The 24415-nt window shown below is 36.6% G+C and overlaps 1 protein-coding gene across 7 annotated transcripts in view; it reads right to left on the bottom strand.

The window, feature by feature from the left end:
- The window catches only part of ADK (adenosine kinase), a 519359-nt gene that overhangs the window by 8602 nt on the left and 486342 nt on the right, over positions 1 to 24415 (bottom strand). For all 7 annotated transcript variants that reach the window (XM_081564617.1, XM_081564638.1, XM_081564648.1 and 4 more), the window contains one exon: positions 22546 to 22632. In XM_081564617.1, the coding sequence (XP_081420743.1) occupies positions 22546 to 22632 (87 nt within the window). The remainder of the gene's footprint in view (positions 1 to 22545; positions 22633 to 24415) is intronic.

Raw genomic sequence — 24415 nt, forward strand, 5'->3', positions numbered from 1 at the left:
ACTGCAAGGAGATCCAACCAGTCCATCCTAAAGGAGATCAGTCCTGGGTGTTCATTGGAAGGCCTGATGCTGAAGCAGAAACTTCAATACTTTGGCCACCTCATGCAAAGAACTGACTCATTTGAAACGACCCTGATGCTGGGAAAGATTGAAGGCGGGAGAAGGGGATGACAGAGGATGAGATGGTTGGATGGCATCACTGACTCAATGGACATGAGTTTTAGTAAACTCTGGGAGTTGCTGATGGACAGGGAGGCCTGTTGTGCTGCAATCCATGGGGTCGCAAAGAATCGGATACGACTGAGTGACTGAACTGAACTCCTATGTTTATTTTTGTAAAAGTAAGCAGATATCTGTGCATTTTCTTATTTCCTCTTTTTTTTTATACAAAAGGAGTAGCACAGAATATATGCCCTTTTGCACTTTGCTTTTTTTTTTCCACTTAAACTATCTCTCGGCATCACTGCATACTAATACATAAGAGATTTCCCCATTCTTTTTTACAGCTGCATAGCAGCTTATTGTATGGATACAACATAGTTCATTCACTCCATCTCCTATGTGTGAATGTTCACCAGTTTTTAATGCTTTGAAATTACAAATAATTCTGTAATGAATAACATTTTGCATGTGTGCTTTTGTGCTGTTGGGTGTGTGTGTGTATCTTTCAAGTAAATTTTTAAAAGTGGCACTTTGGGGGTTGAAGGATAAATTCGTAAGTAGTTTTGTTAGATACTGCCAAATTCCCCTTCCTTGGGGTTAAACCTTTTGTATTTCCACTAGCAATGTTTATGAGCGCATGTTTCCCCACAACCTCAATAACAGAGTACACTGTCAAGCTTCTGATTTTTTGCCAATCTGACGGGTTAGAAACATATCTCCATGTAACTTTAATTTGCATCTCTCTTACTATGGGTGAGATTGAAGACCTTGTCCTATGTTTAAAAAACTAATCTCTTTCTGTGAATTGTTTTTTCTGATCTTTTGCTTATTTTTCTGTAGAATTTTTGGCTCTCCCATCCCAATATTTTAAAGTTCTCTGTATTTTTAGGATATTATTTCAATAAAGTATTTTTAGGTCGGAAAAACACAATATGCTGTTAGTATATACAAATACTGTGCCAGCAAGTAAACAAAGTGCTTACTCATATTTCATTCACTGAATGTGATGAATTACAAAGAGTGCGGCTAGCAGACACTATAGCAGATAAATATGGCTTGCAGATAAATTAAAAAAGAATTTTGTACTCTTTCAGTAAAGACTCTGGGCCAAACAAAAAGTCAAGAAGTAAAATTTTAAATAACTGACTTGGCATGGGTGTTCAATATGAAAAAGTACCTTAGAAGCTCTTTGTGGGGAGGCCATTAGCTTATGGTCCTTGTCAGTACATTATGTTAAAAATGAATGGTAAGGCTCTGTGTATATGCCTTTCAAGACAGCCATAAGAACAGGAACAGGAGGCATACACTGGTGAACAAGAAACAGCAGTACATGTTTCCAAATCAAGAACTCACATGCTGAGGCAGTGGTTGCACCTTTTAACTTGAGTGCCTTCTCTCTGTGACCTCTAACTTTCACGGATAGGCTTATTCCAGGGCCTCTCCCACTTTTGGTCATGTCATGGACCTTAGGTCTTGGGCTGCTGAGGCACAGTGTACCTGAAGGCTTCTCACTGACACTGAATTTGGTTCCTAGGGCTCTGAATCTTGGAGCACTCACAGACCCAGAGTTCTCAGAATAGACCTCTGTCCATTAACAACCAGTATGGTTTATTATCTTCTGGTTAATTTCATTTGGACTTTTCTTTTACTGCTGTTAAGGAGAGTGGTCAATTTTAGCATACCTGAATCCAGTGTCTGAGATGAGACCTGACACATAATTTAAACTGTGTTGAGAGAAATACTAAGTTAATTTTTTTTCTCAAAGCACATAGAGGTGTGATGGCTAGTGTGGGCAAAAGGCAATGAGATTTCCTAGCTCAAGTTGTCCATTCCATGTAGTTACTGTAGAAAACATACAACATGTAGAATTTTCTTAGTGTCATCCATAGAAAAAAGAAACAGTGTCAGTAATTATGAAAGTCTTAATAAAGACACTTAGGAGCCAGGAATATTTTAGAAGGAAATGAATGAAATCTGCAAGTCAGTATTTTCTCTTTCATATGTAGTTTCTTCACTAATACTTTTCATGGTGGCTGGAACTAAAAACCCAGTAGACTCCATTACTATTCATTCAACATTCACAGTAAAAAACATGAGTGAGCTTTTCAGATTATCATCACATATGGCTACATGGTTTATGTAAAATAAGATAAAAAAATCCAACAATTTGAAGAGGTGACCAGTTAAATCCATGCAACGGAATTACAGAAAGCAGTTAACTAGAATGAGTTAGATCTTCATTAAGCTGCTATGAAACAATTTCCAAGATAAAAGTAACTGAAAGCTCAAGTAAGCCCAGTATACTCTCATTTGATGAAAACTAGGATATGTATACATATACAAACTTGCACAAACACAGAATATTTATGGATGGATTCAATAAATACCAGTAACCAAAGGTACCTCACAGAGAGGAATTAGAGGACTGGGGTGGAAACAATGCTTACCTTTCATTATATATAAATATACTACTTCTATGATACATATGTATTTCCTTTTTGTGCTGTTGTATTTTCTACTGCTTACAGGTATTATTTCTGTAATAAAAACTTTATTAGAAATATTTTCCCATATCTTTAAATATTCTTAGAGACCATGCATTTTAAATGTAGATGCAGTATAATTCACTTAATCCTATTACTAGATATTTAGGTGTATTTCTAATTTTTTTTTTTACTACTATAAATAACACTGTAGTGAGTATCTTTATAACATTTTAATAACACTTATTGTGCACAATTAAAAACTTTAATTTCCTTAGGATATATTTCCTGAAGGGTAATTAATTTTTTAAATTTACTTATTTAGATGCACCAGATCTTGGTATATGTGGGATCCAGTTCCCTGACCAGGAACAGAATCCAGGCCCTCTGCATTGGGAGCTCAGAGTCTTAGTCACTGGACCACCAGGGAAGCCCCAAAGGTAATTAATTTTAAGGCTTTTTATTCATATTGCCAAACTCCTTTTCAAAATGATGTTTTTAATGTATATACCCAATAGCATTCTTGCTATAAAAAATCTGTTGATAATCTAAAAAGTGAAAGGCAGAATTTTAACTTATAGTTATTTGTTTAACTTATAGTTATTTGTTTATTATTGAAAACTTTTTTTTGTTCATATGCCTACTGGCCATTTGTATTGCTTCTTTTTATGAGCTGTCTGATGACAGCTTTTACCTGTTCTCCTACTAGAGTATTTCTCTTCTATTATTGATTTCTAAAAGACATTCTTCCAGTTTGTCTCCTATTTATGTTGAGAGTACTTCCTGTTATTTTTGTCACTCACCTTTTATTTCTATTGCTACGTAGATATATTTATCTTTTAATAGTTTTTTCCACTGAATTTGGGTTGAGACAGGTCTTCTATACCATGAGTTCAGATAAATATCAGCTCGTATTTTCTTTTAGTTCACTTATGGTCATTTAATTATTTACTCCATCTAGAAATTGAGTGTCATGATTGGTAGTAATCAACTTTCATTTTTCCCAGAGTTACATTTTTGTTCCACCACCATATCTTAAGTAACCCATCCTGTTCCAAACATTTTTAAACATTTTATTTTGAAATAATTTTAGATTCACATAAGAGTTGCAAAGATAGTACAGAGTACACCTGTACTTGTTCTGATTTTATTAAATTCCTACATGTGTTTCCCTCCATTTTTATTCTTTGGTCAAATCTTTGCAATGTATTTTAGAAACATGTTTATTCAAACCAGTAAAAAAGCAAAATTCTTATATGTCTGAAGAATTATGATCATTTCCAGATTTCGGAGATGATTTTTAGTTCCTGTTTCCTTTTATTTCCTAAATATTCTATAGTAAGTAATATTACTTTTATAATCAGAAAAAAAATAATAAACATTTTAAAGGATAACATGGAACATTTAATTATTCAGAAAATGTTTAAGAACAACTCATTCAAGAATTTCAGCTAAGTGATGTTTTATTCTGATAGTTTTCCATTCATGCTTTTAGAATTTGTTAATAATTGTAGCCACTTGGGAACAGCTTTTTGCAAAGTAAATCAGTATGAGTGTTAAGTACAATGAAATTGGTCATTATTCTCAGAACGATTTCTCAAGAACTAAAGATCTTCACTACCCTCTATATTCTCAGGTTTAGGGAAACACAGGCAGTGTTGGAGGAGGTACCTCAGAGAGTTTTTGAGGCAACCTTAGTACATTATTTCTTCCTCACATGAAGACTTCATTTGTAGATGGCATATGCCAAATAAATCAGTCTGCATCTTTTGAAATGGAAATTCAGGGACCAATGCTTCCTGAGCAGAGATTCTGGGAGAATTCCTTCCAGAATTAAGCAGAAAGGTTCACTGTACTTGGATAGAGTGGTCATTATGTGATATCAATAGAACAAGCTTTTTTGGTAAAAACGGTGAGATCACTGGCCATAGGATACAGGCCTTAGAATCTTAGAATACTGTAATTGATGAACTTGGGAAACTTAAGGCACACACACAAACTGAAGATACCAGTAAAATGAAATGGGTGAAAGAAAGATTCTTCCATTTTGGCCTTTTTTGTTTTTTAAATTTATAGACTTATTTTTGGGAGCAGTTTTAGGTTTACAGAAAAACTAAACAGAAAGTACAGGGTTCCTATATACCCTCTCATGGCTGCATCCCTTATTTCCCCTATCGTTAACATCCTGCATTAGTGTTGGTATGCTGTTAACAATTAATGAGCCAATAATGACTCACTAATGTCCATGGTTTATATTAGGGTTCACTTTGCACTGTTCATTCTATAGGATTCAAAGACATATAAAAAAGAAAATGTCTAATGATTTGTTACACCGTTATAGTACTACACAGAATAGTTTCACTGCTCAAAAAAGCCCTGTACTTTATTTATTCATAATTCTCACTCCCCCCTCACCCCTTGACAGTCACTGATATCTTTACTCTCTTCATAGTTTTATCCTTTCGGTAAAGGATTCATACAATTTGTAGCCCTTTCAAACTGGCTTCTTTCATTTAGCAAGGTATGTCTGAGTCTCTTTTGTGTCCTTTTCATGGTTTGATAGCTTGTTTCTTTTTATGACTGAATAATATTCCATGGAATGGATATACTACAGTTTATCCAGTCATCTATTGAAGGACATCTTGACTGTTCATAAGTTTTGTCAATTATGAATAAAGTGCTATAAACATTTGTGTGCAGGTTTTTATGTAGGTATAAGTTTTCCATTCATTTGGGCAACCAAGGAGCACAACTGCTAGATCTTACAGTAAGAGTGTGTTGTTTAAGAAAATGCCAAACCATTTTCCAAAGTGGCTGTACCATTTTGCATTCCTATCAGCAATGAATGAATGAAGAGTTTCTGGTGCTGTACATCCTCACCACATAGTCTGCACATACAAATGGCTTAATGATATGGGTGAAAGAACGTCTTTTTTCATTAAAAAATAAATCTTAATACTTCCTTAAAACTAAAAACATCTCAAAACATGAAAGTATATGCCTTATGTCCTATAATCACTTTATTCCATTGCTCACAGTAAACTTACTATATTTTATGTATGTTGTCTTCAAAGCCACATGATTCATTTTAGACACTGATAGTATTCTCCATGGCTTTGGTTCAGATCCTTGAGGACTAGGTCAATGATCTAATGAATCATTTGCATTCTAGATATTTATAATACTATGCTTTCTCTACTATCTTCATCCCTCATCCCACCCCAACTCATCTATTTAAGTTATCAATATTCTTTATACATGAGTTTTATTGAACTACACACTGTATAGTAGTGAAAAGTTAATCACATAGTTATTAAGAGATAATATGGGAATAGTAACATAAGTTATCATGTAATTACCTTTGTTCTCAGAGGCATTATCATGTAATTAAAGCAAACCTGATATAATATTTTACAGCAACTAAGAGTGCTGAATTCTATATTCTCCCTGTCCTTTTCCTTGTAAAAAAATTTGCTGTCATTTCTAGGTCAATTTGGTTTTCAATATTTGGTTATTTTCCATCTTTCTAGATATCTACATTCAGTGGTGATTTTATGTCCTCTCTTAGACTGGTCTGCTATACCTTCTAAACCAATGGCAATCAGATATATGCTGCCACACGGCAAATGAAACAGTCAACTTAAAAGCTGTACTTTTATTTTTATTACCCGTGCCTGCTTTAAGAGAGAGAATAAGCTATAAATTAAAACACCGACTAATCTGAATCCTCAATTTATCAGACTCTTCCCACTACCACGCTAACATTCGTATACTTATACAAACTTGTATAAGAAGCAAATGAAAATAAAAACCTACAACACTATCAAAAGTATTTTGATTGATTCAATCAACCAACAGCTATTGAATACCTGCCATTACTAGGTAAGGTGCTAGACATCAAAGGATTCAAAGATGGATAAAACAGTGTTAATCCTTGAGGATTTTAGAGTTTTTAGGAAAGCCATATAAATACTTTAAAAATAATCCTGGCAGAAGTGTGCAACATGAATTCACTAGGAAAGAGAGTGCTGGCAGAGAGATCACAAAGGCATCTACTTCAATATTCTGGGAGTGTTTCTCTAAGTGTGGTTCCTGCACCAGCAGCTTTAGCGTGACCTAACCCCCACCCCAGACGTTATCAAATCAGAAACTCTGAGGATAGAACCTAGCAACTTATCTTTTAACAAGTCTTCCAGGTGATTCTGAATTCTGATGCACATTCAAGTTTGAGAACCACGGGTCTAATGTGACAGATAATAAGGGTAGGAAGGAGAATAAACAGTGATTTGATGTGGGTGCTGATGAAAGCTAAAAAGTTAAGAACAATTCTGTGGTTTAAAGCTTAGGTAACTGTGTAGAAAATGAAACAAGGGGTATGCCCCAGGCGTATGTATGGATGCTCAGTGTATGTCATGCACTCTTTATCGGAGTCTCATTGCTACTCCTGTGGAGAAGCTACATTTTACAACACTTTCAGTAAGAAATAGCAGTAAAGACCCTAGGTAGGATATGACAAAGGCACTGTTATTGGATGCACTGGACATTCCACTAGGCATTTTGGCAAATCAAATTTAGACATCTACTGGTAACTTCAGTACGTTCTGTGAAATCTTCCTGGGAGCCTCTGACTCGTATGCTATTGCCTATTAACATCAGGAACTGATGTTCAGGATTATGATCCTGAGAATTAGTTTTCATATTCTGGCACTAGAGGTAAAGAACCCGCCTGCCAATGCAGGAGATGTAAGAGATGGAGGGTTCAATCTCTGGGTTGGGAAGGAAGATCCCCTGGAGGAGAAATGGCAACCCACTCCAGTATTCTTGCCTGGATATTCCCATGGACAGAGGAGCCTGGCGTGCTACAGTCCCTGGGGTTGCAAAGAGTAGTATATAACTGAGCAACTGAGCATCCATGCACATAATAGCAAAGTTCAATCATTTTTTTTTTTTTTTTTGCTTTTTCACTTTTATTTATTTTTTAAAAACTTTTAAATTTTGTATTGTGGTATGGCCAATTAACAATGTTGTGATAGTTTCAGGTGCACAGTGAAGGGACTCAACCATACATATACATGTATCCATCCTCTCTCAAACTTCCCTCCCATCCAGGCTGCCAAAAAACATTGAGCACAGTTCCATGTGCTACACAGTAGGTCCCTGAAGGTTACCCATTTTAAATATAGCAGTGTGTAGAGTCCATCCCAAACTCCCTAACTATCCCTTACCCCTGGCAACCATAAGTTCATTCTCTAAGTCTGTGAGTCTGTTTCTGTTTTGTAAGTTAAGTTCATTTCTATCATTTCTTTTTAGATTCCACATATAAGGGATGCCATATAATAGTTCTCCTTCTCTGTTGGACTTACTTCACTTAGTACGACAATCTCTAGGTCTATCCATGTTGCTGCAAATGGCATTATTTTATTCTTTTTACTGGCTGAATAATATTTCATTGTATATATGTACATCTTCTTTATCCAACCTTCTGTCAATGGTCATTTAAGTAGCACAGTTTAACCTTAGGCGAAGGTGAGGGTGACCTGATACTATGGTCTAACCGGCTATTTCGTGACTCATTCCCTTTCTGACAAAACCCCTCAATAACCAAGTTCTTAGATATACTAAGTTTATTTGACATAGGAGGTAACTTGGTTGTAACTATGCATGTGATTAACTGACTTTATATCATACAATGAATATTTACTGTCTATTCTCTGCCAGGTACTGTGGTGGATCCTGAGGACACATTGGTGAATAAGACACATACAGACACTATTCTTTAAAGCTTGTATTTTAATGGGGGAGATTTTTTAAGAAGCAATAACTCAGTGATTAAGATAATAAGTAAGATAATTCCAGAGAATGTTAAGTGCTATTAAGAAAAACGACTATGTGCAGCAGTACGGAAGAGTGAGTGGGGCCATGGTAGACAGAATGATTAGAGGAAACTTTTAAGCTGAGACTGAGGATGGCAGAGCCATGAAAAGTAGGGAAGAGCATTTAAGGCAAAGAGAATTCCATGTGCAAAGTGTCTAAGGCCTGAAAGAAGGCTCGCATAGCTAGAGCATCCAAGCAAAGGTGAAATTTATGCAGATTTTCTTCAGAATTTTTTTTAAAAGTGCAAAACCCTTTAAAATGTTTACTAGTTGTATTAGTTTCCTTTGGCTGCTGTATTAAATTACCAGAAACTAGATGACCTAACGTATCAGAAAATTATTCTCTCATGGTTGTTGTGGCCAGATGTCCAAAATCAAGGGCCCATGATACCTCCAAAGGCTCTAGAGGAAAATCTCCCCTTGACTCTTCCAGCTTTGGGTGGCTATTGGCATTCCTTGGGTTATGGCCACATCTCTCTGCTCTGTCTTCACATTAACTTCTGCTCTGTGTACTTAATCTCCCTATGCCTCTCTCTTATAATGACACTTTTGTTGTAATTTCAAGCCCACTGAGATAATCCAGGATAATTTCATATGAAGAGCCTAAACTTAATTACATCTGTAAGACCCTTTTGACAAATAAGGTAACATTCAAAGGTTCTGGGGATTAACATATGGACATATCTTTATGGAGGTGACCTTTAGCCCACTACAGTCTGCCTTCTGGAACCCCAAATTTATGTCTGTCCCCTGTGCAAAATATACTCACCCTACCCTAATATTCCCCAAAGTCTCAAATCTAAAGTTTAAACTCTCATCCAAACAACATCAGTTCAAAAGTCCCAAATCTCATCTAGACCATCTAAATCAGCAACAGGTCAAAAACCTGGGGTAAAATTCCTTTACATCTGCGAATAAGAGAAACAAGACATCAACAGGGCTCCTGCTTTCCAAATACAGTGGTGGGATAGGCATATGATAATAGTTATAGACATTCCTATTCCAGAAGGAAGAAAATGGAACAGACATAGAAAGGAGTTTCTTGTCTTGATGATTTTCAGAATTTGGCCAGGCAGAATCCCCTTCCCTGGTAGCTCAGATGATAAATGCCGAAGACCTGGGTTTTATCCCTGGGTTGGGAAGATCTTCTAGAGGAGGGCATGGCAACCCATTTCAGTATTCTTGCCTGGAGAATCCCATGGACAGAGGAGCCTGGCGGGCTACAGTGCATGGGGTCACAAAGAGTTGGACATGACTGAGAGATTAAGCACATAGGAAGCTACTGTAGTAAGTAAAAAACAGGCCTGAGTTAAAGTGGTAGATCTGATAAAGCAGAAAAACAGATGGATTTGAGATAAGTCGATGTGAGATATATCCTTAAAATTGAGTCTAAAGAACTCACTGAAGGTTTGAACAGAGGGAAAGGAAGGTATTGAGTATGATCCCTAGATTTCTAGCTTAAGATATAAGGTGTTTGATGTTCCACATGTTGTGTGATAGATGGATCATGCTGTAGGGAACATTTTCAGAACTCTAAGTATGAGAAAAAGGGTAAAGACAAGGCATGCAAACATACATGTACATAGAGTCCTTTAAAGGGTCCATCCATTACCCTTTTAAGAAAAACTGCTTCACCTTCAGCATTGTTGAGGGGGTCAGTTGATATATTTTGAGCATATAAATCAACCTCTAGACCAAGGCCAGGACATCTGACCCAAGATGTTCTTCCAGTGTCCTATATATGAATGGTAGAAAAAGTGAATTGAGCTAACCTAGTGTTCTATTTTAGGAGTCAGAATGGAAAAAAAAGAAAGACCAAGCAGGAAGCAGCAGACATACATTGAAGTTGAGTAACATTAGTGCATAAGCACTGGAGTAAAGATCCATGAATTTCTGCTGCTGAGGTCTCTAGAACTGAGGGGTTCTAGAATCATCATCTGGCTCCATTCTCAGCAAAAACTTGTCCAGTCATGGTTCTTGCCTGAGACTCCTTTTATGACAGGTAACACTTAATGAGTCCTTACTAAGTATTACATACTGTGCTTTGTAAACATTGTTACATTCAACCTTTACAATAACCCAAATAAGACAGGTACTTTGTCCTCTGTTCCTAGATGAGAAAACTGAGGCTCAGAGATGTCAAGTAAGTAACTAGACCCACAACTAGTTAATGGCAGAACCAGGACTCAAATCCACATCTTTTGACCCACTGTCTTAACCACTATGTTATAATGTCTCCTTTAATACTCATGTGCTTCCTTAAAAAACAATCCTTATTCTGAGCTAGATGAAATGGGTTTCTGTTCCTTTGACCAAAGGAGTCAGATGAGATTGTACCTTGAAGCCAAAGTATGGCTGCCCTACTAGATCCTGTACCACTCCCTGCTTCCATGACAACAAGCTTCCTCTCAGAGCTATCATTCTTTAGAAAATTGAATAGAACAAAATTAATTACTGTATTGTGGGGATTTTGAAAGATAAAAAACAGAATGATATATTATAATCATAAATCTATATCCTTTCCTTTTCCTTTGTCTTTGAATACTTCAACATAGAATAAAGATGGAAATACAACTGTGAAAAACCAATTTCTTCCTCTACCCTCTGAAAAATTAAAAGAAGGAGCTCTAGTGGTGCCCACTTATGTAACAAAATTTTACAACGTGCTACTTCAAGATTTGAAAGTTTAACTCAGGGTAGAATTTGGCTTATAACTATATAGCATTTCAAAGGCAAAGAAAACCCTTCAATATCTTTCACTGTTTTTTTTTTGACAGAATCTGTTACTCCTAGGCTTTAGAAATGGTCATTCCTCAGATATCATCATTTTTATGAGTCATTTAGGTAAGCTGGGCAGTAGTGCAAGAAAGTATGAGTTTATTACAAGGCAGCAAATAAATGACTGTAGATAATGGGGAAAAGACTAATTTTTTAAAAAAATATAATGGTAAAACTTATTTTTGATAAATTTTCAGTTTTGTGTTCATCATCCTAGGTATAATTCATTTCAACTGTGACTTTTTCTAGTCATTTGCAAGGAGGCAAGTAAAGTGTTTATATTACTACCTTTTATCAAATTCAATAGCTAATATAGTTTTTATAGAAGGTAAGTAACTTCTTAATCTGACCCTTGTCTTTTTCACAGTTGTGCAATCAACTTTTATCTTCAAGATAATGACTAACTTATAGCAAGCTAGAGTATTTTAGCTTCTTCTTTAATGAAGGAAGGTATTAAGAAACAAGGGTGGCATTTACAGTTTTATGTGTCTAGGTCATGCTGCACTATAAAACCATTTAGGTTTACTAAAGATGCTAACTGGGTATTTTTTTCCTTAATAGGATGTGTTTTAATTACTTTATAATTGCTTTACTGTTTAAAATTGATTTTTCAGAAAGACCACGTATGTCTGTTGATATGAGTACAGATCACTATCTCCTTACATTGTGTTCTAATGTTAGCTTAAATTACAAGAATGAAAAAAAGTCTGAAAAACCCTTAGCCATTAAATTTATATATTTAACAAGTTACAACCTTGAAATCTTGCTCTATCTGAAAGCACCATTAAAAATGCTTGATTATTATTACTAGAGGAAATTTTAAATAAAAGCTAATTAAGCTACAAAACTCCCAGGCGGATAACTGATTTTAGGGGCTAAATTTCTGGTACTTCTAATTATCCTTTGATGGCTTTACTTAGTGTCTCACAACCATGACAGATGACAATGAAAAACTGCAGTGAAATTCATCCACCCTGACACTGTGCTAAGCACCAGCTTCTCCCTCTCCAAGTAAAATCAATACTCTGTTTGAGTAAACACATTTACAGCTTTATTAGGATGTCTTGCTTGTTCTGTAACAGCTACTTGAAGCTGTGGTAACAAATCGACTCAACTCAGTTAAACCTAGAGAGCTGGGTAAGAGGCCCATCGATAAGGTTGTTATAAAAATAAACTGCAGGAGATCAGAAAGCTGGAGCAAACAGTCTGGCAAATGTCAATATTTTCCCTTACAGAGGATGACAAAAACAGTGAGATCATGTGGAAAGCGTTTTTTTTTCCCTTAAAAATGTCTCTTGTTTCAGTGGATAAAGCATTTCTACCTTTTGTGCACAACTCTTCTGAATGAAGTTTTTACTTCCTAATTCCCATGTGTATCTGAATAGAAAGCTGATGTAAATACTTGCTATTTCTTCTGCTTTTTCAGAATCTTTATTTTCCTTTATATTAAGTGGCTTACTTTGGTCTTCATTGACTTTATAAAATAACCTTATTCAAGGTATCTGGAATACCCATGGTGGTTCAGTCTTACCTTCTTTTTATTAATGAAACAAAACTGTCACCCAAATTTGGGAGGTCACAGTGTTCACTCTTGCCATAGTATCTGTGAGACCTGATGTTCTACCTTCCCAATTAACGTATGTAACAAGAGCAAACACTGTTAGCTATAGACAGACTACACAACCTCCTGATGAGTGGCAGTACATAAAAATGTCTGCTACCTATTAGGAGCAAGCCTCCACAGTGGCTACAGCTCTACCAAACAAGAACTCATATACCCTCTTTTAGATGTTCACAGGTTGCTCAAAGAACTAACATATGGCAGGAAATTCTCACTTCAATTTGGCTGGCTTAGACTACCCAGATGTGACAAAGTAATGGTTTCCCCCTGCTGAAAAAGCCTGAGACATTAGTTTGTTTTTTTTTTTTTCTTTCATTTTCTGTGTAGTTTAGTTAGAAAATTTTGTTTTGACTTCATATTGACTACCAGCCAGTCATGAACTTAAACAACAACTTGTGACTCATATGTTAAAAAACACAGATTTTTCTGGAAAAAGGAAATCAACAAATGTTAAGTTTTGAAATAACTTAAAAAGCTACTGTGCCTGTCAGGGTAAGGTCTGACCTAGCAGATATTTGCATAATGAAAACCAAAGCCTAAGTGGTGTCAGATGGTGTAGTGACTGACATGGACAGGAAGTCAATTCAGAGCGAAGGTTCCTTTATGATAGCTCAGCACAATACGCTCTCCCACACAAAGACAGTGACTGAGCAGTATGGTATAATACACAGGCAGTGATCAGTGCTGTAACAATGAGGATAGCTTATTTCCTCTCTCTGGTGTCTGAAAATGGAAACTTGTCAAACTCTATTAACATAGCGTGGGATATTACGTTTGAATTATAAAAAAAAAAAAAATCCCAAACCAAGAAAACCTTTCAATGCCCCTAATTCAGAAAAGAAGCTCCTAAAGAGTACCAGAAAGCAGCATGTTTTACTTGTATGGATAAGGTGCCCTTACACCCCAACCTCTTTCAAAATACTACTGTAATGATCATTACTCCTTATGTAACAAAAATGTACACGATGAGATTAGAATCTGAATTCTAAACCTAACCTGTGAGCTCTTAATGTGGTTCCGAAAATAAAAGTTTAGCACATGCTTCTGTTTATTGTGAAAGCTTTAACATCTTGGATACCCACATGCCAAAAAAGAAAACCTACATCAAAGGCTTCTATCCATTTGGGGTATTGACTCTTGACCTATATATTTCCAAAAGGCCTACTTAACTGACAATTTTCATTTGGCTTATGAACATATGCAATTACTGGATCATGAACTAGTGAGTTAGGAGATCTAGCTTCTAGTATTGCATATTTTCAATTAACTCCCTTTCTTTGGTCTCACTTTCCTCATCCGTCAAATGGGGGCTTTTTAACAGATCATGTTAGGTTTTCGTAACTAATATCAACCCGTTCAAGGGAGCTCTTTTATGAACTGTTAAATAAAATGTGGATAAGGTCAAATGGGGGATTTGTTTAACCTAATTTCATTTTGATTCAGATAAGACCTCATTTGAACATGGTTTCACTATTGAAAACAGTTTGAAAACCTGAAAACCAGGAAACATGATATAAAAAAATACTCCTTTTCAGCACTAACATCTTAAGCAATAATAATGAAAAACAAAAAGATACATCAGGACAAAGTCATAGCTGTGGGAATAAGGAGATGATAGTAAGATTATTTATGCTTTAATTCATATGCAAGATAAGTAATTTTGTTACTATTTAACTCAATTCAAAAACCTGTATTTGATCAACTGACAATTCTTCACAGCAGGGTGGTTTTTAAATTCTAAGAGCACTTGATGACAGAGACTGGTTTTAATTTGCCATTTATTTCATGGGCTAGAAATAAAACATACATATCTTAACTTCATAAAATGTCAATGTAAACTAGATAATTAAATGAAAAATAAATTAAGATCCTGTGTTCATACCCCAGGTTTGGAACTCATATCTGATGGGATAATAGCTGTGAATTTAGTGATCATGTTGATAAATTTTTTGTTTGTTTTATTCAGACCTCTGTTGACAGTAAACAGCCATTTGACAAGAGAGGTTAGACTTCATACAAATTTTCATATAGTTTGGACATTGTTTCTAATAACTTATACACCATGGCTAAGACTTTGGCTAAGTCACAAGGTGGACCAGGCTAAGCATCAGTACTACCAACAAGTGATTTCATTTATTTTGATTATACTAATAACAAAGCCAATAAAGGCACATGGAACAAATTCAAACATCGCTGAGACAAGATTTCCAATTGAATATATTTAGCTTTGTGAAAACTTACTATACTGCTCCTACCTTTTTTTTCATTTTGCTATTGAAATCTCTATAGACTGGCCCCAGTCTACAGACTAGTGGTTAGAAAGGCACTTTGGATATTTCTCCTCATTTGGAAGGGAAGACAAGAGGATATACTAATGGAATGGAGTATAACAAAATGATCCGAGTTAAGAATTTTGCAGTCAAACTTTAAGTTCAAATCCTGGCTTTCACTGTGACCTTGGGCAAATTACTTAATCTCTCGAACCTCTGAGACTAGAGAAACTGCCCAGTTGAGTCTGGGCCCAGCTGTCAATTCACAGATTTGTGGAGCTAAATAAATGGTTGTTCTTTTAGGTCACTAAGTTTTGAGGGTGGTGTGTTATGCAGCAAAACCTAACTGATACTCGCTGTATGAATCAGACAGATAAGGTACGTAAAATTGACCAAATCCATGCAATAGCAGCATGAACTGCTACTGGATTCAAATTAGTTCTATTTGACTCACAAACATTAAAAGCTGGAAAACTTACACATATATATTTTGTCATGTCATACTTCTAAGAAAATCAACTTCAGAAAGTTTTGCTTATGATATTTCTTCTGCCCTCTTCTACCAAATGAAATCTTATAAATACCAACGTTGTTTCCTTAGAATAAGTATTTCTCAATAGTTTTCAAATACAGGAAATATAAGGTTGATCTTTGGGCTTCCCAGGTGACTCAGTGGTAAAGAATCCACCTGCAATGCAGGAGACATGTGTTTGATCCCTGGGTCATAAAAGATACCCTGGAGAAGGAAATGGCAATCCACTCCAGTATTCCTGCCTAGGAAATCCCACAGAGAGAGGAGCCTGCCAGGCTCTTTTTGGAGTCACAAAAGAGTTGGACACGACTTAGCAACTAAACAGTAACAAGGTTCATATATAAGTTTCAGGATCTGATAGCCTACATGGCTCAGCCTGTCACTAAATTATCCAAATCTCCAGAAGACAAAGTCCTTTGAATTCCATTGTCTATTAACAATTGCTTCTAGATGGAGGCCATCGAAGATACTATATCTTTGAGGGAACTTCTAATGGTGAGAAATTTCAGACTTGATCCTAAAATCATCCTGTATCCCATGTGAATGAAAGTTATTTCTCTCTTTTGTCAAGGCTTGAGGATCATCCTTACCTCTTTAGACAAACAAAGGCTTAAATAATCTTTGGCAAGGTTCATGAAATTTGGTCCTGGTCCAATGTCAGCTTATTGAAATCTCTATATATGAAACATCAGCATAGCATGTCATGAAGAATCCTAGGACTCTGCAAGGTGTGAATCTCTTTTCCCTTCCCCCTTGCATGAACTTGAGTTGATGTCTGTGTTGTATTTCAAATTCCTAATGACCAAGTCTGGTGTGCTGCCATTCATGGCATCACAAAGAGCCAGACACGACTGAGCAACTGAACATCAACAAATGACCAAGTGTATTCTATACCTCATTTAATGGTTTTAAGGGAAACTGCTTAAGAAATTAAACACCAAAGATGTCCTGCTAGAGGTAAAAGACAGAGAAGGGATTGTTGTTGCTGTGGCACATGGTAGGAATATGCAGCCATCTTCTTGGTTACCATGCACAAGTAAATCTTCTGCATACGGTGGGTCATATGAAGGTTTTTTTAAAAATATTTATTCATTTATTTGGCTGAGCCAGGGGTTAGTTGCAGCATGTGGGATCTTTAGTTGCAGCACGTGGGATCTAGTTCCCTGAACAGGGATCAAACCCAGGCCCCCTGCATTGGGAGCCTGGAGTGTTAGCCACTGGACCACCAGGGAAGTCTCAAAGGTTTTGGTTTTTGAGTAAAGAAGTGTGAGAAATGATATATTCAACATGCACCAAGCTATTTTCTAGTCCTCTGAGTTGACAGCAAAGGAAGGGGGTGGTGCAGGAAAAAAAAAAAAAAAAAGCAACATAAGAATTCTGCACCACTTCTTTGCATAGCACAATGAAGCAGCAGTTTAGAAAAATGGGAGAGTAAGCTATTAATACAAATGTTTGGGAACAAAAAGCAAGGTGAGACTAGAAAATATAAACATAATTTAGATTCCCTATGGTTTTCAGAAACATAGACAGGTGCTACTTGAAAAGAAGTAGTGTCTCTGCTCTAGAAACTTAAATCTTTTTTAAAAAACAAAACATCTTTTCTGAACATAAATTAGAAAATGAAGTTAATGCTCCTTTTTATTAGATGAGAAATAGGATAATTATTTACACTGTGATTGCTAAGTAGCTTTAAAAGTCATTTGCATGTTGTAGGTAATATCTTTTAGGAAAACGCATTTTCCTTGCAAAAGCTGTCATGAGAAATTTGAAAATAAAAATATTAAAGGCAGCACAATTACTCTACTATCATTCAAAATAAACTGTTCTAAGCTATATATGGCTTTCAACCATTATTATGAAGCTTTTTAAATCCTAAGAATGCTGGCCCTTGAGTGAGGTCTCTAGTCTTTTATCTGCAAGTTATATTAATATATATGTGCCTGGGTATAATCTGTCAAAGGTGTACTCAGTCTAGAAATGATTAGCAGATCTAGTCCATATTCCTACAGCTGCCATGCAACATATGACTAAATCATATTAGAGTAACACAAGCTGGTATTGACAGCCCACTAGGAACATATTGATTAGGTCCCCTTTCATGTTATTTGTTATGATTTTTCTTCTCAGTTTCATTTACTGGGAAGACACAGGGGAAGAGATTTCACTGGGAACAATGACAGTGCCTGTCACAAAATGTTCTCAATGTTTCCATTTGTTACTATGGCAGTGACAAAGAGGGTTCCAAATGAAAAGGCAGACCTGCTGTGACAAAGCACAGCAGGACAACAGGAAGAAATTTTCTACTGACCTGGGAAATTAGGAAATCATGCTTAGAGATTATAGAATTGTCTCCATTTCCAAGGGTACAATCGTAGTGCTTGGGCTTTTGAGGGAGAATGTGAAAAGGGTAGTTCCATCAGGGCTGGCTAATGACACATAAGAAAGTGCTTAAGATCTACAAACAGAACAAGGAGGTACGCTTGTAGAGGTTAGAGGTATTTGTCGTTGTCACTAAACCCTTGAGGTGGAACTATGAATTTAATTTATGTACATTTGGGGTAGTCATTTTAAAATTATACATCAATGATGTAGTCATGTACCTCTTATGTGGCTAATAAGAATACATGGCACTCTGGTATTGGGATATGTAATATCACCACATGGTAGGTGAAGTCATCATTTATCTAAGAACTTAAATTTGGGACTAGAATACAGTTATGCAAATTCACAAAAGAAAGAAATGCTTTTAAGCCAGCAAACTTGAAAGTAATAGGAGGAATATATTAACCATCTAAAGATAAAATGTGTCGATCAGAAAGGAGATACATTAATTAGGCAATAAAGCACAGAAAAAGAAACTGCATAATAAATGCAAATGTTGCCACTGCCTCTCCATTCATGTTCAAGCCACAGGAATATGCTTTCCCAGGTATAGAGATGGAAGTAGGGGATTTTAACCAATGGATTTTTTACTTTTCAAACTAACAAGACCATCTCTGTTGTAAGACAGATGCATCAGCCTGGTGCTATTAAACAGTTGATTCATATAACTCCCTCCATTCGGATTTCAAGCTGACCAAGCAAGTTTATGATCTGTCTTTCAGTATTTCTGTAGCACCATCAATTCCACTGCTTAGCAAAAAGTTGCCAGTTCAAACTCACCGGGGACTACAGTCCTTCGATTCTCTTCCCTTTCCCCTTCTCTTTCTTTTCTGCAACAATCTTACCCTAGAGTTCTCAGACTCCTATCAGATAACAAAAGCTTCTGTTAAATAAATGAATTCATCTATGCAGATGACAGGAAAATTCTCTTTGGCAAAACTAGTTATTATTAGCAAGGCTGGTCTGTGGTTCTGAGTCCTAATGATGAGATTTCCCGAAAAGATTAGAGAAGCAGCACAGTTCATACTGCCCATCTCGGCTACTTCCTAGCTATGAGACTTTGGGCAAGTTACCCAACCCTTCTGTGTCTCAGCTTTATCATCAGTAAAATGGGGTTAAATATAACTTATTTCCAGGGGCTTTTATGAACTTTAAATGAGTTAATATATGTAAAGTTCCTAGGGTATCGATTGGCTATGGGTGCTATGTGATACTTCCTGCTATTACTGTATAGCTTGACTTAAGTAAACAGAATGTGCTGAACTAGCCAACATTAGTATTCTTTGTTAAAATAACATTATTAATCTCATTGCATGACTCAGTCTTTCAGGATTTGATTATCTTGTGAAGCAATGAGAGTAGGGTTAAAACGAGAAAAATGACCACCTAATTGAGATATGCAGATGACACCACCCTTACGGCAGAAAGTGAAGAACTAAAGAGCCTCTTGATGAAAGTGAAAGAGGAGAGTGAAAAAGTTGGCTTAAAATTCAACATTCAGAAAACTAAGATCATGGCATCCGGTCCCATCACTTCATGGCAAATAGATGGGGAAACAGTGGAAACAGTGTCAGACTTTATTTTTCTGGGCTCCAAAATCACTGCAGGTGGTGATTGCAGCCATGAAATTAAAAGACGCTTACTCCTTGGAAGGAAGGTTATGCCCACCCTAGACAGCATATTAAAAAGCAGAGACATTATTTTGTCAACAAAGGTCTGTCTAGTCAAGGCTATGGTTTTTCCAGTAGTCATGTATGGATGTGAGAGTTGGACTATAACAAAAGCTGAGCGCCGAAGAATTGATGCTTTGAACTGTGGTGTTGGAGAAGACTCCTGAGAGTCCCTTGGACTGCAAGGAGATCCAACGAGTCCATCCTAAAGGAGATCAGTCCTGGGTGTTCATTGGAAGGACTGATGTTGAAGCTGAAACTCCAATACTTCGGCCACCTGATGTGAAGAGCTGACTCATTGGAAAAGAGCCTGATGCTAGGAAAGATTGAGGGCAGGAGGAGAAGGGGACGACAGAGGATGAGATGGTTGGATGGCAGTGCCGACTCAATGGACATGGGTTTGGGTGGACTCCGGGAGTTGGTGATGGACAGGGAGGCCTGGCGTGCTGCGGTTCATGGGGTTGCAAAGAGTCGGACACAACTGAGCAATGGAACTGAACTGAACTGAGGTTTTACCAGTAAAGTTCTGCCTAGTTTCAGTCTGCCTTCCACTTTCTCTATACTGATTTCAACACTCTGTAGTGAAATCCAGGGTATGATGAAAGTGAATCAAGTAAGGAAGCTGCCAACATATTACAAAAGGGGTTGGCAAACCATAGCCTAAGGGTCAAACTCAGCCTGTGGTCTTCTTTTGTACAGTTGGAGAGGAAAGAAAGGTTTTCACATTTTTAGAGTACTGTAAAAAATGAAAAAACAAAACACGAAAGAAGCAAGAAAACTAATGAGAAGAATATCCGATATAGCCTGTATATGGTTTGCAAAGGCTAACATATTTACTACGTAGCCCTTTAGGATAAAAAAATTTCCAGGTCCCTGTTCCACACTCTTTCTTTCTTATTTACCTCACTGTACCCCAACCATAAGTATATAATGAGGTTGAGTAAGAAAAACAAGATAAGAAACAGGCTGAAAATCCTGTAAGAGCCCAAGTGCTTTGATGATATAGTTCATTTATCGCTCTAACCATAATACAAATGGGTAGCTGGCTGTTCCTACTTTGGTATCCTAAGAATGACTTTTCTCTTCCTCAGAAAGTCTACATATTCCTACCTTGTACTGGAAACATTATAGGAGGTTAGAGGTCTATAATGGAATTGCTCTTGCAAGGCTAGGAAACCCAGGCCTGAGAATCAGAAGTAGGGGCTAATTAGGTCACCATCATCATATCATCATCATTATATTTATGGTGGCCTCAGGAGGTACCAAACTAAACTTCAAAGAAAGAGAAGTCTAACTGTTTTAAGTACTTTTAAGTGCTTACACACAAAAGTTATAATTTTATAAGTTTCTGTACTAAGATTCCTGGTTTAACCAATTTCTAACCAGGAAATCACTAGTGTCTCCTTAATGTATTACAGAATTTGACCCAATTCTGGATAAGGTGTTTTTAGGTTACATGGTATTAGATTTTACATGGTATTAGACCTCTGAAGCATTATGGAATAGAAAAAACAGCTGCAAAATACTCTAATCAACGGTGAAAACTTTCAGAGCAAAGAAATAAAAGATACATGAATGACAGCAAAGTAGCACATTATTTGTTGTATGCACATGTACTCTTTCCAAAGAACAGGGCATGGTGCATGCTATCAGTCTTATGGTTAACAGTTTAAGACTAGTAATGAAAAGTTTCAAAGAAGGAAATATGAAAAATTTATGCTAGTGAAATAGAACATTAAAATAAGAAGAATATAAATATTTTAAACAATACTAAGTTAAAACCATTACATAATCTCAAATAAGTTTCCCATAATTAAAATTATACTCCAAGGAAAGAAGGACAAGGGTTAGTTCCATTTACCTTTTTTTTCCTTGATGTTATGAGAAATAAAGATCAGGAGGGACTCTTCTGGGCTATCACTCAGGAATCTAAAGCTCTCTAGAGATCTTAGCCTAGCTTAACTACACTTAGCTAGAAGGAGTTCAGAACTTCTGAATCAGATTTTACATCAACCTAACTGGGGAAGCCAAGTGAAAGTGAAGTTGCTCAGCTGTGTCTGACTCTTTGCAACCCCATGGACTGTGGCCTGCCAGGCTCCTCTGTCCACGGGATTTTCCATGCAAGAATACTGGAGTGGGTTGCCATTTCCTTCTCCAGGGGAATCTTCTTGACCCAGGGATCAAACTTGGGTTTCCCACATTGCAGGCAGATGCTTTACTGTCTGAGCCACCAGGGAATCCCTAAGTCAGGAAGCTAAGACTCTGCCAAATTTTCTTGATTTTATTTTTGACTACTCACTCCAAAAAAGACTTAGTTCTTATAAACATCCAACCATTGTGTTAGAAACAGATGATACGATCAAAGGATATAATCCAAAGACATCATCCTTAGTTATTAGCATACTATTAATATTCACAACTTGTTTTAAAGAACAACAATGTGTTAACATTTCAGCTTGAAGGGCCATGAATATACTATGTACTGTACTTGATGCAGCTTGTTTATGCAATATTCTGACAGACACAATTAATCTTGTGAAAATGACTGGGATATAGCATAATAGTAAATTACCTTTAAGCCCAAAATATGTATTTTTCTGTAGTAACATACCCTTCATAACAATGATAGGAGCATATAGAAAAAATATCAGGAGTTAATTATTTAAAAGAAGAAATTAAAAGTTATTAAATTAAAAAATCTTGGTCATGTGGAAGAGATAGGGTTAAAGGAAATGTTCAACTTATAAGTAAGTATCATATAAATGAGTCTGTACCTCCAACAAATGCATCTCCAGCTCCATTGGTATCAACAATTTCTTTCTGGTCTTGATCCAAGACAGCAAAAGCGGTGACTTCACTTTCTGCAATTAGAGCCAAAGCAAGGCAGAATGACTTCTCTTTGTAATACTCAATATACAAACTAACCCAGGAAAGCTTAAAGCTCCTACATCATTCAAAGAGAGACATGGAACATGAGGTCCATATTCTGTACATGAGCACTTGGGAACCAAGGTGAAAAGCCAACTGTAAGCAATGTGCTTTTGGTAATTTTCAGCAGACAGATGCCATATGTTTTGTTAAGAGTTATACTGAGGGTGGTTCACATTTTTGAGGAACAACTGTAAATGGTAGCAGTGCCTTTTTGGACAGTAAGAATACTTGAACAGAAGCTATGAACTAAAGGAAGTGCTTTTAAGTACTATATCATGGATCTCTAATAAAACATCAAACCTGGCCTACATTCCTGCCAGTGAAATCTTATTGTTCAGTCACTCAGTAGTGTCTGACTCTTTGCAACACCATGGACTACAGCCTGCTAGACTTCTCTGTCCATGGAGTTTTCCAGGCAAGAACTTTGGAGTGGGTTGCCATTTTCTTCACCAGGAGATCTTCCCAGACCAGGGATTGAACCCTCGAACCCTCATCTCCTGCATTGGTAGGCAGATTCTCTACAATTGAGCCACCAGCAGAGCCCCAGCAGTGAAATCTTGAATATAGTTAAAGAGCTATAAATTTAAAAAAATAGACATAATGAATCTTGGGTGTTTCTCTATAGAAAATCACAATGGCACAATAAAAATATAAATACTGTTCTGAATGATACTTCATGCCAATGGCAAGGACTACTGATATTAGTTGGCTTATTACAAATAACCTAATCTGGTTACTTTTTTACAAAAGAGCCACTATTTCCTCCAGACTACCAGTCAAACAACAAAAGGAAAAGCTACCTCTGACTGCCTGGGCAGAACAAAAGGGACAAAGCAATGAGCTCTTGTCTTACAGCAGTCTGGACTAGGACTTGGTTGTTTTGACTACAGAGTAACTGAATACACTACTTTAATCCTGGCAGATGACAGTGGAATGACATTACAGTAGTCTCCCTTATCCACAGTTTTGCTTTTTGTGGTTTTTAGTTACCAGTGGTCAGCTGAAGTCTAATGGAAAATTCCAGAAATAAACAATTCATAATTTTAAGTTCCATATCATTTTGAAAACTATCCCAATTTATTCTGCCCTGGATGTGAATCATCCCTTTGATTGATGTATGCCTCCCGTAAGTCATTCAGTAGCCACCTCGGTTACCAGACTGACTGTCACTGTACTGCAGGGCTTATGTTTAAGTAACTCTTATTTTACTTATTAATGGCCCCAAAGTACAAGAGTAGCGATGCTGGAGATTTGAATATGCCAAAAAGAAGCCATGAAGTGCTTCATTTAAGTGAAAAGGTTTCTAAGATCTACAGTAAGAATGAATCTTCTATCTGCGAAATTGTGAAGAAGGAAAAAGAAAATCTGTGCTAGATTTGATGTTACACCTCAAACTACAAAAGTTACAGACATGACTGAGGGACTGATTACACCCACACACAAAGGATGGTTACACAGATTCAGGAACAGATCTAAACTGAAAAATATAAAAATTACTGGAGAGGCTGAGTCTGCTGATGAAGAAGTTACTGCCACATTCCTGACAGTGTTGGAACTGATTAAGGAGAAAGGGTATCATAAAAGCAAGTCTTCAGTGGCAATGAAACTGGGCTCTTCTGGAAGAAGATGCCCAACAGAAGCTACATTCATAAAAGTGCAAAGAAGGTACCAGGGTATAAAACATGGAAGGACAGATGAACTCTGGTACTATGT

The sequence above is a fragment of the Giraffa tippelskirchi genome, chromosome 2 (assembly GCF_054371585.1).
Source record: "Giraffa tippelskirchi isolate mGirTip1 chromosome 2, T2T-mGirTip1v1.2.pri, whole genome shotgun sequence".
In the NCBI taxonomy this organism is placed as follows: Eukaryota; Metazoa; Chordata; class Mammalia; order Artiodactyla; family Giraffidae; genus Giraffa; species Giraffa tippelskirchi.